We start from the raw sequence: 20,177 nt of genomic DNA on the forward strand, positions 1-20,177 counted from the left end.
GAGAGTTTGTTGGTGATGAAGAGGTCATGGATAAATGGCAGTTTGTTGCAGATGGAGCGTGCGTTCCATAGTGCTCCAAGTAGGGGGAGCAGGGGAGTGGGGGCTGGATGAATGGGTATGAGGTTGTCGTGGTTGGGAAAACGTGCGGAGGATCGTGGCAGGGGGTTAGAAACGAGTGTGGGGATGAATTGGGGAGGGCCGGGATTTGGGGATATGTCACCAGCAATGAGGAGTAACAGACAGATCATTAGAAGGTGGGAGCAGGATAGGACATGATGCGGCCGTGTGTGTCTGGATAAAAAGGATTGTATGTGGAGGAACAGTTCTGAGGGGAAGGTGAGATGGCTGGGGAGTATGGAGGAAGAAATGACTATTTCCTTATTAGGTGGAGGGATTGCAGGAGATTGTAAGAAGGAAAGTAGTATGGCGGTGAAAGAGAAAAGAAACCGAAACATTGTAGTGGTTGGTATTCTGTTACCTTCCAGTCAATTCCAGTCCAATTCAGTCTAATTCAGAATCATAATTAAAAAGATGTAATTGAAAAGATGGAAGTTAAAAGATGATTTGCAGCAGACTGAGTCTATAGCAGACTCCTGCATGTGAATATATCCCCAGTTAAGGGCAATCAGGTGTGAATGAGGGGGTGGCTGGGTATGGGAGACCAGATGTAGAGAGTTAAGCAAAGGTCATAAAGTGAGGGAGGGGTAAGACTGACCACTCAAAGAGATGCCAGGATCACACAATGAGAGACATGAAAACAGAATAAATGTATATTACAGACATCAGCTACGCACAGCTTAGAGATATATCATGGCACAGGTGTAATGTTTTTATGTAGTTTCTCATGACCATTTCTGAAGTTAGCCAATTTTAAATTAAAAAGTCAGGATAAAGGGAAACTCTGTTGTTATTGTACAGAAAGTCACACTTGGCCTCACTGCACATTTAATGTTACCGATCACAAAAGCGAAGTTTGGCCAGAAAGACTGGACCTGGTCTTGTAGGGGCCATATGAGCACATTCAGCAGCACAGGAGGGAGAGGAGGTAGATTCATCTAATAAGATCTCAGGGTTCTAGGAAGCCAACAGCATCATTACCATACACTTTCTCTTAGAGGCCATTTTAATTTTTTTCTTCAAGTGATTTTCTAACTTGTCAGCACGTTAACGGTCAGCGTCTTCTAATCCCAGGGGGTAGGTGGAGCCTCCAGGTTGTAACTTCTACAGAAAAGGGCTTTCAATGACCAACGTCATTTGAACCGTTTTGGGCGGAGGAACATATTGTGGTCTAGAGGCAAAATGGTGATCACACGATTGTGATACGGCCGGACAACACCAACGATAAAGCAGCCACAGCCGGTGACTGAGAAGAATCTGTGACTTCTCTATATTTAGTGGTTACTACTCACCTGGCCAGTTATAAGAAGTAATCTTCTCTTTACACCGTTCATCACCTCTCATATAGATCTCTGTAGTATTAATATGGGTCAGATCTTCACCCTAAAATAAATATTGTAAAAGTCACAGACAGATTGAGAATTCACAGCTATCATCATCTCTAATCCTGCCATCTCCATTGTTCTCATTACACAAGTAAAAAAATATATATATAATATTGGTGGATAAAACAAGACTAAGCAAATAATATTGGTCGATAAAACAAGACTAAGCACAAGACCTTCACAACTATCTACACAACATATGGGAGATCTCATGACACCTTCTCTCCATCTACCTGATGATCCTGAGGAACATTGGGATCTTCTTGGTTACAGTCCTGTGGAAGAAGAGGACGGGGACATCTCTCTGGTGTTGTCATCTTACTGGACAGATCTAGAGGAAACACATACAGGGACTGACTTCATTCTTTACATACAGATAATTATAGGCCGTATGTGTTTAGTCCTGTCTATTACCTGGTGATGTGAGGGGCTGGGGAACCTCCATCATGATGTCCTTGTACAGAGCTTTGTGTCCTTCTATATACTCCCACTCCTCCATGGATAAATAGACAGCGACATCCTGACTCCTTACAGGAACCTGACACATACAATGATACCGTCATCCCCCGATCCCTTCATAGCGTTACTGTATAATGTCCCAGCATTCCCAGCAGTGTCACCTCTCCAGTCAGCAGCTCAATCATCTTGTAGGTGAGTTCTAAGATCTTCTGGTCATTGATGTCTTTGTGTATTATGGAGTGAGGTGGAAACCCCGTGATTGGGCTCAGGGGTCTTCCCCATCCCTCAGACACAGGGTCCTGACAGCGATCACTAGAGGTCTTCTTCACTACTGTGTAATCCTGGTTATGGAGAGACACATTAATAAACCTCACTACAGACATTTCCAGAGTCCTCACCTCTCCAGTTTTGTCCATCTGTTTTTTGTCCATAGATAAGAATGATGTAATGTGACGTCATCAGAATATCTCACCTCTCCAGTAAGCTGGAAGAGAATCTCTAGGGTGAGATGTAATATCCTCTCCGCCATCTTTTCTCTGTCCATATCCATCCTTGATGAGTAAATCAGGAAAATTCTCTTATACAGAAGATCTTCAATGAGAGGATCCGATATTGTAGAGACCTGAATGAGAAGATGAGCCGATGTAACATCATACAAATCCTGTGTAATAATACAATTACTGGAGATAATAAGGGGAAACATATGAGATTTATTATTTTACAGTATTTAGTTTTCTTCTTTACATCTACTAATAAAACCTATATATTTTAGGCCACAGACAACAAGCAGTTTGTTCCTCGGAGTCGGCAGCTGAATACGTTCCTCATAGACTCATCTTCCATAACGCTAATTCTCGTCTCATTTACCGACACTGGAATCGGCATTAGCAATACTGCAGGAGATATTCATTACACGTGACAGGAGAAATAACTACTTCATGATGAGGACGACATCTTCATCTTCTACTACGGCTCTAGAAACAGATTTGTCCAGAGTCCGTCACTGACTCCATCACCACCGGCCTCTATATGAAGGTTTCCCGTCTTCCCCGCACTGTAATCTTCTATCACGTTAGATCTCAGGTCTGATTCACACACAGAAGTTTGAGGCTTTTAGAAAATATGGTTTGTAAGAACCAAGACAAGAGTTATTTGATGATAATCTCTCAATGTACAGTGTTTTTTTTTCTGGATTTTTTTTTTAGCATTTTCCTGTACGTTTCCATATATTACATGAAAAACACCAGAAAAAAAAAACAATACTGTGTGAATATTATGCTGTGTAGGAGCCAATAAAGGAGCCCCATACTATAAGAGTAATACATGTTTTTTTGGTTTCCATCTTTCATAGTTGCGTCGTTTGTATCTATCAGCGGAAAACGAAAAAAAAAAACATTGTGATTCCTAAGGTACCATCACACTGAACGATATCGCTAGCGATCCGTGACGTTGCAGCGTCCTGGCTAGCGATATCGTTCAGTTTGACACGCAGCAGCGATCAGGATCCTGCTGTGATGTCGTTGGTCACTGCAGAAGGTCCAGCACTTTATTTCGTCGCTGGACTCCCTGCAGACATCGCTGAATCAGCGTGTGTGACGCCGATTCAGCGATGTCTGCACTGGTAACCAGGGTAAACATCGGGTTACTAAGCGCAGGGCCGCGCTTAGTAACCCGATGTTTACCCTGGTTACCATCGTAAAAGTAAAAAAATAAACACTACATACTTACCTTCTGCTGTCTGTCCCCGGCGCTCTGCTTCTCTGCACTCCTCCTGCATCCTGTGTCAGCGCCGGCCAGCTGGAAAGCAGAGCGGTGACGTCACCGCTCTGCTTTCCGGCCGCTGCGCCGGGGACAGACACGGAAGGTAAGTATGCAGTGTTTGTTTTTTTTACTTTTACGATGGTAACCAGGGTAAACATCGGGTTACTAAGCGCGGCCCTGCCCTCAGTAACCCGATGTTTACCCTGGTTACCGGCATCGTTGGTCGCTGGAGAGCTGTCTGTGTGACAGCTCTCCAGCGACCAACAGCGACGCTGCAGCGATCAACATCGTTGTCGGTATCACTGCAGCGTCGCTAAGTGTGAAGGTACCTTTAAGGTACCGCCACACATAACGATATCGTTAACGATATCGTTGCTTTTTGTGACGTAGCAACGATATTGTTAAGGAAATCGTTATGTGTGACAGCGACCAACTATCAGGCCCCTGCTGGGAGATCGTTGGTCGCTGCAGAAAGTCCAGAACTTTATTTCGTCGCTGGACTCCCTGCAGACATCGCTGAATCGGCGTGTGTGACGCCGATCCAGCGATGTCTTCACTGGTAACCAGGGTAAACATCGGGTTACTAAGCGCAGGGCCGCGCTTAGTAACCCGATGTTTACCCTGGTTACCAGCGTTAACGTAAAAAAAACAAACACTACATACTTACCTTCCGTGTCTGTCCCCGGCGCTGTGCTTCTCTGCACTGGCTGTGAGCGCCGGCCAGCCGGAAAGCACAGCGGTGACGTCACCGCTCTGCTTTCCGGCTGACCGTCGCTGACAGTGCAGAGGAAAGCAGAGCGCCGGAGGACAGACACGGAAGGTAAGTATGTAGTGTTTGTTTTTTTTACGTTAACGCTGGTAACCAGGGTAAACATCGGGTTACTAAGCGCGGCCCTGCGCTTAGTAACCCGATGTTTACCCTGGTTACCAGGGGACTTTGGGATCGTTGGTCGCTGGAGAGCTGTCTGTGTGACAGCTCTCCAGCGACCAAACAGCGACGCTGCAGCGATCAACATCGTTGTCGGTATCGCTGCAGCGTCGCTTAGTGTGACGGTACCTTTAGAGTATGTTTCCACGGTCAGGATTGCATCAGGATTTGACACAGGTAAAATCTGCACCTGAGGTCACTGGCAGGCCACCTGCGTTTTTTCATGCGTTTTTTAATGCGGATTTGTGTGTATTGTAAGCTAAATAATGATATACAAAAAAAAAAGAATTGTGATGTCATTTCTTGTCCAACCTCTTCATTTACATACTCCATTGAAGAATAATGTTTAGACACACAGATAGATATATAATAGATAAATAGATTAGATCTATAGATAGATTAGATAGAGCTAGATAGATAGATAGATAGATACAATAGATGGATATATATGAGATACTGTAGATAGATATGATAGATATACCGTATATAGATAGATATATCTATAAATAGCTAGATAGATAGATCTATCTATAGATAGATATATTTATAGATAGATAGATATATCGGTAGATAATAGATAGATATGATAGATAAATAGATATGATAGATATGATGGATAGATAGTAGATAGATATGTTAGATAGATAATAGATATGATAGATAAATACCAAGCCCGCTGTTTAGTAATAAACATAATAAAATGTTAATAAAGAGTTAGGCCGGGATCACACATGCGAGAAACTCACACGAGTCTCTTCTCAATACCCGGCACTGCCGCCGGCACTCGGGACCAGAGCGTTCAGCTGCATAGAAGTACATACAGCCGCACACTCTGGTCCCGAGTAGTGTTGAGCATTCCGATACCGCAAGTATCGGGTATCGTCCGATATTTGCGGTATCGGAATTCCGATACTGATTTCCAATACTTACCGCAAATCGGATACCGGAATCGGAAGTTCCCAGAATTCAAACTGCACGCAGCAGCCAATGAGGAATGATTGGAAGTGTGGGCAAATCCTGTTTAGCATGGTGGGCATGTAACTACTGGCAAGGCTGTGATTGGCTGCTGAAATGATGTCATGATGCACTATAAAAAACGCTGCCGCCATTTTGCGCTCACTCTGCTGTGAATTCAGTTAGGGACAGGACGCTGTGTTCTGACTGAGGGCCAGTTGAGATAGCGAATTGCTTCATTACGCTTTTCCCAGGCTAATTTAGCAACCGCTGTGTGTTCACCTTGCTTTTGCCTTGCAGCGCTGTTTTAACAGCGTTCTGCAAGGTCTCTGTGTGTGTGTGTGTGTGTGCAGCTCACTCTGTAGTCTGTGTGCAGCCATAGCCGGTTGTATTCAGCTCAGGGAGGTTCACACTGCCTCATACTGTTCTATCCATTGTCCTTTTTTGCTAATAGTGCAGCCTGCTGCACATTTTTCAAAAATTTCCTATTAGTGGCTTTCCAACCGTATCCAGCTAAATTGTGGAAAAACACTACATAGGATAACCTAGAGGAGGGTTTTTGGGCCTTGCAGCGCCGTTTACGGCTGTCTGCACGGTCTCCGTGTGAGTGCAGCTCGCCCTGTAGTCTGTGTGCAGCCACAGCCGGTTGTATTCAGCTCAGGGTGCGTCACTGCCTCATACCGTAAAATAAATTGTCCTTTTTTGCTAATAGTGCAGCCTGCTGCACATTTTTTCAAAAATTTCCTATTAGTGGCTTTCCACCCGTCTCCAGCTAAATTGTGGAAAAACACTACATAGGATAACATAGAGGAGGTTTTTTGGGCCTTTCAGTACCGTTTACGGCTGTCTGCACGTTCTCCGTGTGAGTGCAGCTCGCCCTGTAGTCTGTGTGCAGCCACAGCCGGTTGTGTTCAGCTCAGGGTGCGTCACTGCCTCATACCGTAAAATAAATTGTCCTTTTTTGCTAATAGTGCAGCCTGCTGCACATTTTTTCAAAAAATTCCTATTAGTGGCTTTCCACCCGTCTCCAGCAAAATTGTGGAAAAAAACTACATAGGATAACCTAGAGGAGGGTTTTTGGGCCTTGCAGCGCCGTTTACGGCTGTCTGCACGGTCTCCGTGTGAGTGCAGCTCGCCCTGTAGTCTGTGTGCAGCCACAGCCGGTTGTATTCAGCTCAGGGTGCGTCACTGCCTCATACCGTAAAATAAATTGTCCTTTTTTGCTAATAGTGCAGCCTGCTGCACATTTTTTCAAAAATTTCCTATTAGTGGCTTTCCACCCATCTCCAGCAAAATTGTGGAAAAACACTACCTAGGATAACCTAGAGGAGGGTTTTTGGGCCTTGCAGCGCCGTTTACGGCTGTCTGCACCGTCTCCGTGTGAGTGCAGCTCGCCCTGTAGTCTGTGTGCAGCCACAGCCGGTTGTATTCAGATCAGGGTGCGTCACTGCCTCATACCGTAAAATAAATTGTCCTTTTTTGCTAATAATGCAGCCTGCTACACATTTTGTCAAAAATTTCCTATTAGTGACTTTCCGCCCGTCTCCAGCTAAATTGTGGAAAAACACTACATAGGATAACATAGAGGTTTTTTGGGCCTTGCAGCGCCGTTTACGGCTGTCTGCACGGTCTCCATGTGAGTGCAGCTCGCCCTGTAGTCTGTGTGCAGCCACAGCCGGTTGTATTCAGCTCAGGGTGCGTCACTGCCTTATACCGTAAAATAAATTGTCCTTTTTGGCTAATAGTGCAGCCTGCTGCACATTTTTTCAAAAATTTCCTATTAGTGGCTTTCCACCCGTCTCCAGCAAAATTGTGGAAAAACACTACATAGGATAACATAGGAGGGTTTTTGGGCCTTGCAGCGCCGTTTACGGCTGTCTGCACGGTCTCCGTGTGAGTGAAACTCGCTCTGTAGTCCGATCTGCTCCAAAAAAATAAAAGTAAAGTTCACCAAACACACCACTTAACAGTTGTGTAGGCCACATTAACTAATAATAAAGTCTAGTCCACACTTTAGAAAATTAGTGTTTCTTATACCTGTTAGGAGGAGCTGTTCAGGAATAAGCACACTAAGGCCTTAGTACTTTTCTGCTTATCTTTATCTGTCAACCAAGATGAAGAGGGCAGGGAGTAAGGCACGTGGGTGTGGGCACGGAGCAGGGAGAGGACGTGGTGATTCTGTGCCTGCTGCGGGCACCGGTGACTCATCATCACCCAGTTTCAGCAGGGAACAGTCCTTCATGCGCAGCTTTGTAGGAGAGCGCCGTACACCGCTGCTGCGTGAAGATCAAATTGAAGCCGTTGTCGGATGGATGGCAGCTAACGCATCGACTTCAATTAGTGCCACATCATCTCAGGCACAGAGCACTGGAGACCAGCCATCTGTCTCTTCACCACCTGCCAAATTGGCCAGGCAGTCAGAGAGCCCAGGACAGGAGCCATCTCTACTTCTGTTCTCTAAATCTCTTGGCTTGGAAACAGGGGGCCAGCCAAGCAGCATTGGAGAAATGGAAGAAGAGGCAGTGTGCAGTGATGCCCAACAGCTTTGTCTCTCTGACTCTGAAGAGGCGGGTGGGCCAGTGCCTCCGGTCACCACAGCGCAGTACGCATCTGATGATGAAACTCAGGTGCCGCTTTCTGGTGCGTACTGTGCTGCAGAGACTACCCATGAGGAGCAGTTGGTGGCAGAGGGTAGTGGAGATGATGAGGTCCTTGACCCATCATGGCGTGAGGTACAGGAAGGTGGTGGGAGCAGCTCTGAGGAAGAGATTCCTCGTACGGGCCAGAGAGGGAGGGGGAAGACTGCGGAGCCTGTAGCCTCTACTTTGGCACCCGTTAGGAGCTTGTCTCTTCCAAAAGCCAAAAAGGGCGCTCCCAAGACTTGCAGTGCCTGGTCCTTTTTTGACACAGTTGCAGATGACATTTGCTTTGTCAAATGCAAGCTGTGTCATCAGAAAGTCAAAAGAGGGAAAAGTGTCAGCAACCTCAATACCACATACCACAAATATGTGGAAACATGTGCTGACCAGGCACGCGGTGGAGTTACAAAAACACACTGAAGACCTAGGCCAACCAACAGCGGCAGCTACCACCTCTTCAGCTCGTGTTGCCTCTTCCTCCAGCTCACACACAGCTGGTTCGGCTTCCTCCCAGGATCGCCATGGAAGAACCTCTGGCACTGTTGTCCAGAGACCTAGTGTAATTCCACCCACAGCACCACGTTCCCAGTCATCCTCACACTCCCAGCCTAGTCTACAGCCATCGGTAGTACAGGCATGAGAGAAAAGGTGTCCATTCTCGGCAAACCACCCCTGAGCACAGGCTCTGAATGCAGGCTGGTGGAGACTGACAGCTTCCGTGACTTGATGGCATTGGCAGTCCCACAGTACAAGGTGCCCAGCCGCTTTTATTTCAGCAGGCAAGCCGTCCCTGCCCTGCACAAGCATGTGGAGGGACACATAAAACACACGCTACTGAACGCCGTCAGTAGCAAGGTCCACCTCACCACCGATGCGTGGACCAGTCAACATGGACAAGGGCGATACCTTTCCCTCACTGCCCATTGGGTTAATGTTGTTGAGCCGGGTACAGATCGTGCGAGTGGCGCAGGACGTGTCCTGCCCACTCCAAGGATTGCAGGAATCCAGTCTGTACGCATTGACTCCTCCTCATACACAGGTTCCTCAGAATCATCGCTGCAGGAGCCGTCACAGTCCATCTCCACATGGACCCGTGAACGTTTACCTGTTACGACCGACATGAGCACAGCCGTGGCCAAACGTCAACAGGCCGTCTTGAAATTAGTTTCTTTGGGGAATCGAAGCCACACAGCGCAGGAGCTCTGGAATGCCATCAAGCAGGAGAGCGATGTGTGGTTTGTGCCAGCGAATCTCCAGCCAGGCATGGTAGTGTGTGACAATGGCCGAAATCTGGTGGCAGCTTTGGCCCTTGGCAACCTCACTCACATCCCATGTCTGGCACATGTGCTCAATTTGGTTGTGCAGAGTTTTCTGAGGGACTATCCGGATCTTGATGCACTGCTGCACAAGGCCCGCCTAGAGTGTGCTCACTTGCGGCGTTCCAGCATGGCAAGATCGCGCATTGCTGCTCTGCAGCGCCGATTCCGCCTTCCGGAACATCGCATCATATGTGACCTACCTACAAGGTGTAATTCCACGTTACATATGTTGGAGCGGTTGTGTGAGCAGCAGCAAGCAGTAATGGAGTACCAGCTGCATCAGGCGCAAAGAAGTCGCACTCCGCGCCGTTCAGACTTCATAACCACAGAGTGGGCCACTATGAAGGACGTCTGCCAGGTTTTGCGTCCCTTTGATTATTCCACGCTGATGGCAAGTGCAGATGATGCACTAGTCAGCATGACTGTCCCCCTTATCTGCCTGCTTCAACAAACACTGCAAGCGCTAAGGGATGATGTTGTGGAAGAGGTGGAGGATGAGGAGTCACCATTTCCATCAGCTTCTGGACAGTCAGCGCCACGTGGTTCCTCACAAAGGCCTAGGCAGGGGACACTTTGTGAGGAGGATGAGGAGGAGTCAATGGAGGAGGTAGACCTCCGTCCAGAGGAGGGAGTTACACAATTGTCCAGTAGTCAGTGTGTACAGCGAGGGTGGGGTGATGAAGAGCGGGCAGAGATCATGTCTCAAGCAGGGGACAGCGTTTCTGGGCCAGGTGGCAGTCTGCAGCACATGGTTGATTTCATGCTGCAGTGCCTGAGAGACGACCGCCGCATCGACCACATTCTCAAAATGTCTGATTGTTGGGTGTACACCCTCCTCGATCCTCGCTACGGGGACAACGTCCAAAACCTCATCCCAGTGTTGACCCGGGAGCGTAAAATGCGGGAGTACCAAGACACACTGGTGAATTCCATCATCTTCTCCAGTCCAACTGAGAGGAGTGCTGCTAGTGCTTTACAAAGCAGCTCAGTGCGTCAAGGCAGTGGAGGAGGCTCTGCACAAAGAGGGAGCAGAAGCAGTGCCTCTGCCCAAGGCAAGACCAGTATGGCCAAACTGTGGCACAGTTTTGTGTGCCCGCCCCAAATGTCTACACCATCACCGGCAGCTCCAGTCAGCAGGAGGCAACGGTTCCGTCAGATGGTGACAGACTACATGTCTTGCCCTCTTACTGTACTCCCAGACGGCTCTTCCCCTTTCAAGTTTTGGGTCTCTAAGCTGGATACATGGCCAGAGCTAAGCCAGTATGCATTGGAGGTGCTGGTTTGCCCTGCGGCGAGTGTCTTATCGGAACGTGTCTTTAGTGCCGCAGGTGGTGTACTAACAGACCGTCGCATGCGACTATCCTCCGATAACGTTGACCGGCTTACTTTTCTGAAAATGAACCAGGCCTGGATCTCGCAGGAATTTGCCACTCCTCTGCCTGATTAATTGGGTGTCATCCAGGTCTCCTGATGTGTTCATCTTTCTACCACCTGAACTGCAATTCCTGGGCTCGAACACCGCCAGTTGAGGCTCAGAAGTGCATTACTGCTGCACAAGGTGTGGCTCTTCTAGTTTGTAACACCTGAGGGGGGGGGGTTAAAGGTTACCTTTGAAATTGGTTCAATTAGGCTTTGGCCTACACTCTGCTCCTCCTGATGACCTTGGGCTCTAACACCGCCAGTTGGTGCCTGGAAGTGTTGGCTGCACAGAGAAAAACACCTGCCATTGTGTCAGTGGGGTTCAGCAACGCCAGCTGTTCCCCTGCTGTGTAGCCGGCAATGTGTCCTGCAAACGCCACGCAGACACAACAGACCTAAAACTGCCACCAGTGCAGGCTTCGGCCTACACTCTGCTACTCTCCTTCTCCTGCTGACCCTGGGCTCTAACACCGCAAGTTGGTGCCCGGAAGTGCTGGCTGCACAGAGAAAATCACCCGCCAATGTGTCAGTGGGGTTCAGTAACGCCAGCTGTTCCCCTGCTGTGTAGCCGGCAACGTGTCCAGCACAAGCCACGCTGGCACAATAACAGACATTTTTCTGCCTCCAGTGCAGGCTTCGGCCTACACTCTGCTCCTCTTTGATTCCCTGGGTTTCAACACTGTCAGTTGTCACCTGGAAGTGTTGTCTACACAGAAAAAACACTCGCTCATGTGTCAGTGGGGTCCCGCAACGCCAGCTGTTCCCCTGCTGTGTAATCGGCAACGTGTCCAGCACAAGCCACGCTGGCACAACAGAACAAAAGCTGCCACCAGTGGAGGCTTCGGCCTACACTCTGCTCCTCTCCTCCTCCTGCTGACCCTGGGCTCTAACACCGCCAGTTGTTGCCCGGAAGTGCTAGCTGCACAGAGCAAAACACCCGCTAATGTGTCAGTGGGGTTCAGCAATGCCAGCTGTTCCCCTGCTGTGTAGCCGGCAACGTGTCCTGCAAACGCCATGCAGACACCTGAACTGAAATTAAAGGGACCCTGCCCCCCCTGGCGTTAGTATGTATACCAGCCACCTTGTACAGCAGTAATGCTGCATTTGTACAAGGTGGCTCAAATTTTTTTCTCCTTGCACACGTCGAACTCAACACGTAAAAAATGTGTCCCCTGAGACCATTACACCGTCCCCGAGGTGTGACTTTCCTTTCTAATGATACGCAGCAACCCCCTTGGTAGCGCTGCCCGTCTTCTGACATCATTGGTTGGCTGGCTGCGCCTGTGCGTCCGCCCTGCCCGATACAACGCCCCTCGTTGTCTTATTTATTTTGACTGCGAGGGTGTGATTGATGGGCAGGAGCAGTGCATATCTTCGCCTGTCTTCACTCATCTCCTTCCGCCTTCTTCAGACTGTGCGGCTTCATGGCCGTGGCATACGATAAGGGATCAGCTGACGCCGCACAGTCTGAAGCGGGTGTAAGGACATGAGTGAGAGGCGAACATATTTACTGCGCAAGGCCATGAATCCCAGCCCCGCAGTGTGAATTTAGGAAAAGACACTGCGGGTCTGGGATTCATGGCCATCGCTAACCGCAGCGGCCGACATGAAATGAGGTCAGAAGACGGGCAGCGCTAAAAGCGCATGGTCAAGGGATAACACAAGAGCGCAGACTCCTGTACAGCAAATAACGACGATCAGGAGGCTGCGCCCAGCACCAAGGTGGGATTTTTTGACAGCTGTGCTGCGTCTCATTAAGAAGGCAAGTCACGCCTCCAAGACAGTTTGACTGTATAAGGGGCTAAATTGGATACGTGTTTCATTCAGCGTGTACAAGGAGCAAAATTCATAGAGCAACCTTTTACTTGTGCAGCATTACTGCAGCACAAGGTGTGGCTCTTCTAGTTTGTAACACCTGAGGGGGGGTTAAAGGTTACCTTTGAAATTGGTTCAATTAGGCTTCGGCCTACACTCTGCTCCTCCTGCAGACCCTGGGCTCTAACACTGCCAGTTGGTGCCCGGAAGTGTTGGCTGCACAGAGCAAAACACCCGCCATTGTGTCAGTGGGGTTCAGCAACGCCAGCTGTTCCCCTGCTGTGTAGCCGGCAACGTGTCCTGCAAACACAACGCAGACACAAAGCTGCCTCCAGTGCAGGCTTCGGCCTACACTCTGCTCCCCTGCTGACCCTTTGCTCCAACACCGCTAGTTGGGGCTCTAGGAAGACAATCTTGAATAGGTCCACATCCTGGTTCCAGTACCGTCAGCTGGTTCTCGGCAGTGTCTTTGTCACGGATACTCCCTCCTGCCCAGCCTGGTTCCAGCACCGTCAGCTGGTTCCGGATAGTGTCAAGGTCACTTACACGCCTATACGTTGTCCCGTCGTGTTGCGGTTGGGTTAGCCAACTCCATGGTGCCTCCAGTTTAGGAGCTTCCTATGTGGGCTGCGGGAATTGGCAATCAAGGCTGGTTCTGTAGTGCCAGTAGGCCAAGCTCCCCCTGTAGGACTGTTGGTGTTCGGTAACTGCGGCAGCCTCGCGGCCTAGCTGTTTTCTCTTCTCCTGTGGACCTTCTGGTCCACATCCTGGTTCCAGCACCGTCAGCTGGTTCCGGGCAGAGCCTTTGGCTTAGGTGCCTCCTTCTGGGTATCCGAGTTCCGCCAACGCCAGGCGGTCCTTGGTAGTGCTTTTTAGTGCGGGTACCTCCTGCTTAGTAACCGGGTTCCAGCACCGTCAGCTGGTCCTCGGTCGTGCCATTGGCTCTTGCACACTTGGCCAACGCATCCGGGTTCCAGTACCGCCAGCTGGTTCTCGGCAGTGTCTTTGTCATGTGTACTCCCTCCTGCCCAGCCTGGTTCCAGCACCGTCAGCTGGTTCCGGGTAGTGTCAAGGTCACTTACACGCCTATACGTTGTCCCGTCGTGTTGCGGTCGGGTTAGCCAACTCCATCGTGCCTCCAGTTTAGGAGCTTCCTATATGGGCTGTGGGAATTGGCAATCAAGGCTGGTTCTGTAGTGCCAGTAGGCCAAGCTCCCCCTGTAGGACTGTTGGTGTTCGGTAACTGCGGCAGCCTCGCGGCCTAGCTGTTCTCTCTTCTCCTGTGGACCTTCTGGTCCACATCCTGGTTCCAGCACCGTCAGCTGGTTCCGGGCAGAGCCTTTGGCTTAGGTGCCCCTTTCTGAATATCCGAGTTCCGCCAACGCCAGGCGGTCCTTGGTAGTGCTTTTTAGTGCGGGTACCTCCTGCTTAGTAACCGGGTTCCAGTAACGTCAGCTGGTCCTCGGTAGTTCCATTGGCTCTTGGACCTTCGGGTAGCCATCCGAGTTCCAGTTCCATCAGCTGGTTCTCGGCATTTTTTCAGCCTTCTTGTACCTTCTGCTACATTTCAAAGTTCAAGACCCTAAAGACGACGACCCGGAAGACCACCCCTAAGATGACGACGACACCAGAGACGACAACTACTGAGATGACGACCCTGAAGACCACCCCAATGATGACGACAACGACTCCGGAGACGACGACCCTGGAGACGACGACATGGAAGACCGAGAAGCAGAAAAACAAGAGGCTGCAGAACAAAGAGCAGAAGAACATTAAGCATAACACTTAATATCAGAGCAAAAGATATTATCTAAATTATATGCAGAAGAAGACTAAGCAGTGTATGGGGATGAGTCCGTTCCTCCTCGTGGTGCCCCTGGATAAAGCCTGATGCTGCAGGCCAAACAGAACGCGGACAAATGTTACTCTTTTGTGACAGGCAGAACGGAAGGTGTAATCTTCAAACTTTTATAGATAACAACTACAGGAATGCCTGTCACAAATAAGAATATGATGAAGAAGTAAAATATGAAGAATAATAATAGTTGAATAAAAAGAATATGAAGAATTTAACAAAAAAAAATAGGTAGAAGATGAAGAAGAAGATGAATAAGGTGAAGAAGAAGTTGATGTCAAAGATGCTGATGATGATGAAGAAAAATGTGTGGGAAAAGTAAATAAAAAAGGTGATGGGCGTGGAAGTAGTGAAACATCAATATCTGCCAAAATAAAAAATTCTTAACATAGTCAATATCTTTGTAACTCCGAACGTCTTTAAAAAAATTAAAATTCCTGCTATTCTATTTGATTTGGCTAAACCTCTATGCCTTTAATGTCTCCGCCACCTCCCCCAATACATCCTACATTATTCTTAGTTGTTTTCCTTCATGTAGAATGAACCTACAAGGAAAGAAAGGGTTTATTTTAATTCCGATATTTTCATCCCATTGACTTGCATTGGGATCGGGTATCGGTATCGGCGATAACCGATATTTTTTGAATATCGGCCGATCCAATCCGATACTTTCCAATATCGGAAGGTATCGCTCAACACTAGTCCCGAGTGCTGGCGCCAGTGTCAGGTATTAAGATGCGAGACTCGTGCGAGTTTCTCACATGTGTGATACCGGCCTTAAATAAAGACACACACACGAAATCTGCGTTAGGCCGGTGTCACACTTGCGAGAAACTCACACGAGTCTCTCGCCTCAATACCCGGCACTGCCGCCGGCACTTGGACCGCTGCGTTCAGCTGCCTAGAAAGAATAGGATAAGGGGATGGCAGTACAAAATGTAGCAGAAAAATAATGCTATATCGTAGAATAATCCGAGGACCACTAGTAGTCAATGACAAAAATTCTTTTATTGAATAGATATTGCGACCAGTCATATACTGCACCAACGTTTCGGCCAGTGATGCTTTTGTCAAGGTGATTATCTACAAAATAATATGACATAATGAAAACAAGCCAAAAAATTCACTAATATGGAGATCAAAAAATAAACTGGTCTATCATCCACCAGAAACACATTTTAGACAATGAAAAAATGCAATTGTGTATCAATAAATATACATACATACACAAACTTATAAGTGTGTGTATATCTGACTGCAGACATATGTAACTGGCATCCAGACATAGCAGAGCCTGTAGATGATCGCCGGAGATAACTCTCCAGCGATCACCTAAATTCTAGCACTCACGGTCGGCTGACCGTGAGAACCAGTAAGCTAAGTTATCGCAAGAACTTACCGTAGCTTACCGCGAGAAGTGCAGTGGATGCGGGACTTCCGGCGGTGTGACAGGTAAGGCGGCATGTAAATTAGGAGATATGCGTAGTAAGCTGCCTTTATGCAGTTACTACGCATGTGACTAATCATTAGATGCGATTTTACCGCATCTAACGAATATCTATGGGAAATTTACGGTGTGGCGACAGAGCGTCGCCGCATTGTAAACAGACATGCTGTGTTCTGAAAAGACGCGCCGCATGTCCGTTTACGCGGGTCTGCCGCATGCGTGTTTTAACGCATAGTGGAGACAGGATTTCAGGAAATCCCCTCAACTATGCTGTAACATTTGGACGCTGCGTGTTTGACGCTGCGGCTCTACGCAGCGTCAAACACGCAGCGTTTCCTGAACGTGGAAATACACCCTTATAAAGAGACAACACAAACCCCCCTAAATATAACATTTTTATAACAAACCCACAATTTGTTACTCTTTAGGGTAAATCCCTATCTCACCATTGGATTAGAGCTAGTGATGGGCGAGCACTAAAATGCTCGGATGCTCATTGCTCAGGTTGGGCAAATTGGAATGCTCGGGTGCTCAACCTGAGCAACGAGCCCAATGCAAGTATATGGGAAACCTGAGCATTTTTGCCGCAAACCCCCCGGGGGTCTTTTTAGGGTCTAAAAATGATGGAAATCAATGGGAACACTGCTCAAATGACATGGGATCATCATGGGGATGACCCCTGGAAGCAGCGTCGGACTGGAGCAACTTGGGCCCACCAGAGAAAATCATTCTTGGGGCCCACTGTGTAGCTACATAGAAATAGATACAAGACCACCAATTGTGCGGTAAAAAGCCCTAATATCAGGGTATAATATAAGGTAGTTCACGTCTTAATAATGTAGCAAGGGTTGGGGTAGCCCCCTCACAGAATATAATGTAGCCCCCCAGGGCCGTATTTAGAGTTTCTGCTGCCCTAGGCACTTTTAGCGCTGCCTCCCCTTTTGGTGAGTATGACACTATTGGCAGTGACTTTGGCAAGAATCGCTGACGTGAAAGTCGCATTTTGCAGCATATTGGGCAGTTTTTCTGCATCTGTCGCGTAACGGATCACTTACGGTTTGCGGCACTTGCCGTGATCTGGCAAATGTGGTACCATACCTCCCAACTTTTGAAGGGAAAGACGTATAACGTTTGCGGCGCGCGTAGTGCGCCGCGGCAAATTTTAGTCTTCGCCTCTGATCAGACCCATTTCACAACTAGTCACACCCATATCCACGTCCCAACTGCAGCCATTTAGCACTGCTGATCACACTGTTTTATATACAATAATTATAAGCAAACAAAAATATGGCCACACAGTGCTCCATACTGTATAATGGCCACACATGATACTGCATACTGTATAATAGCCACACACAGTTCTTCATACTGTATAATGGCCACACATGATGCTCCATAGTGTATAATGGCCACACATTGCTCCATACTGTATAATGGCCAGACAGTGCTCCATACTGTATAATGACCACCAACACATAGTGCTCCATAGTGTATAACGGCCACACAGTTCTCCATACTGTATAATGGCCACACATGATGCTCAATACTGTATAATGACCACAAATGATGCTCCATACTGTATAACGGCCACACATGATGCTCCATACTGTATAACGGCCACACATGATGCTCAATACTGTATAATGACCCCCCCCTCCTGTATGCATGGCTCATCTCCCTCCTATCCCATATACATAGCTCATATTACCCCCTCCTGTATGCATGACTCATATCTCCCCATGTATGCATGGCTCATATTCCCCACCCCCTATGCATGGCTCATATCCCCTCCCCTGTATGAATGGCTCATATTCCGCCCCTGTATGCATGGCTTATATTCCCCCCTGTATGCAAGGCTAATAGTCCGCCCCTGTATGCATGGCTCATAGTCCGCCCCTGTATGCATGGCTTATATCCCCCCCTGTATAGCTCATATTCCCCCCTGCATGGCTTATATTCCCCCCTGCATGGCTCATATTCCCCCCTGCATGGCTCATATTCCCCCCTGCATGGCTCATATTCCCCCCTGCATGGCTTATATTCCCCCCTGCATGGCTCATATTCCCCCCTGCATGGCTTATATTCCCCCCTGCATGGCTCATTTTCCCCCCTGCATGGCTCATATTCCCCCCTGCATGGCTCATATTCCCCCCTGCATGGCTCATATTCCCCCCTGCATGGCTTATATCCCCCCCTGTATGGCTCATATTCCCCCCTGCATGGCTTATATTCCCCCCTGTATGCAGGCTTTTCTCTCCGCACCCGCTCGGCGCGCCTGCTTATGTCCTCCTTCCTCCCCCCTGTCCCCCCGTCCCTCATACTCACCTGTCCGACTGCACGGCCGTGCCGACATCCCTCCCTCGCGCTCTGTCCCGACTCCTGGCGGCGGCGCCGGCGCAGCACCTTCTTCCTGCTTGAGCGGTCATGTGACACCGTTCATTAAGATCATGAATATGCGCATATTCATGATCTTAATGAGCGGTGTCACGTGACCGCTCGTTCAGGACGAGCTGCAGTGCAGACGCTGAGACCATCGCTGGAGCAGGGTGAGTATTCAAGGCGGCGGCGGCGGCGGCGGGGGAGGGGGCCCTGGAGCGGGGGGAGGCCCCGGAGCGGGGGGAGGCCCTGCCAGCAGGTGTCAGTGCCAGGGCCCACCGGAGGATTCTCCGGTTCCCCGGTGGGTCAGTCCGAGCCTGCCTGGAAGCATTTCTGACTCCTACTTCACTGCTGTGAACAATGTCAGAGTGTTGTGCCAATTTTACAGGTGCACACTAAAACATACAAAAACGTAACCTAAATGGATTTTCCTGGGAAATATGTTAAGGAACATCCTTTCCATGGTAATGACTTGTATGTAAGGCAAAATAAATAGCCCCCACAAAAAATATACCTCCACCACTTGGGCTATGTTCACACGTAGCGTTTTTGATGCATTTTTCAACATTAGCATTGCTTTCATCCAACACAAATGCATTCACTGGGAAATGTCATTTTAACATTTTACAACCTTATCTGGCCGTGTGGTGTGTGACACATCATCTGACACATCCTGTTTCATTTATGAAGGAAAGACTCATAGTCACAAAGCCGATTTTTATAGGGCCATCAGGCGGCCATTACTATTCTTAAAGGTCGTCCTCACTATTCTCAGAGAGCCATCAGCCAGCTATGCTTTGTTGTTCCCATTATTAAACAGTGGGTCTCCTATCCTGTTATTGTCTATGCAGTGAGTGGCAGGGGTGCCAAAAATGAGGACGCACCACAATACCCCTTTGACGAGACGTACAGGAGGGCCTCATGAAAAAATGTTCCCATTATAAGAAAGTGGGTCTCCCATAGTGTTTGCCTATGCATTGAATGCAAGGCCTGCTTTGCCCCAAAGTTACACGCACCCCTATAACCCTTTGAACTGAAGTCCTGGATGGCCACATGAAACCAAAGTTCCCATTATTATGTATTTGGTACTGCCACACTGTTAGCCCTTGCGATGAATTCAAGGTTTACCTTGTCACAAAGTCAGACGTGTTATGTTTGCTAATGACAGGTGTTATGAAGGCAATCCAGAAACACAGTGTGCTTAGCGATCAGAGCGCACACAGTGATCTGACAAATACCCAAAAATACAAGAACGAGCTCTGAGACGTGGAAACTCTGTAGACTGCACACCTGATCCTATCCTAAACACAACTAAAAGCGGCTGTGGATTGCGCCTAACAACTACCTAGGCAACTCGGCACAGCCTAAGAAACTAGCTAGCCTGAAGATAGAAAAATAGGCCTGACTTGCCCCAGAGAAATTCCCCAAAGGAAAAGGCAGCCCCCCACATACAATGACCGTGAGCAAGATGAAAAGACAAAACGTAGGGATGAAATAGATTCAGCAAAGTGGGGCCCGATATTCTAGGACAGAGCGAGGACAGTAAAGCGAACTTTGCAGTCTACAAAAAACCCTAAAGCAAAACCACGCAAAAAGGGGCAAAAAAAACACCACCGTGCCGAACTAACGGCACAGCGGTACACCCTTTGCGTCTCAGAGCTTCCAGCAAAACAAAAGACAAGCTGGACAGAAAAAAAGCA

At 48.4% G+C, this 20,177-nt stretch overlaps 1 protein-coding gene across 1 annotated transcript in view; it reads right to left on the reverse strand.

Annotated features, from left to right (window-relative positions):
* LOC138663216 (zinc finger protein 182-like) overlaps positions 1-20,177 on the reverse strand; it is a 66,002-nt gene that overhangs the window by 11,734 nt on the left and 34,091 nt on the right. Inside the window, exons 2-6 of the mRNA XM_069749378.1 lie at positions 2,434-2,583; positions 2,123-2,302; positions 1,917-2,040; positions 1,736-1,833; positions 1,410-1,500 (exon numbers count right to left, since the gene is read on the reverse strand). Of these exons, the coding sequence (XP_069605479.1) occupies positions 1,410-1,500; positions 1,736-1,833; positions 1,917-2,040; positions 2,123-2,302; positions 2,434-2,583 (643 nt within the window). The remainder of the gene's footprint in view (positions 1-1,409; positions 1,501-1,735; positions 1,834-1,916; positions 2,041-2,122; positions 2,303-2,433; positions 2,584-20,177) is intronic.

This window comes from Ranitomeya imitator, chromosome 2 (genome assembly GCF_032444005.1).
Source record: "Ranitomeya imitator isolate aRanImi1 chromosome 2, aRanImi1.pri, whole genome shotgun sequence".
NCBI lineage: Eukaryota > Metazoa > Chordata > Amphibia > Anura > Dendrobatidae > Ranitomeya > Ranitomeya imitator.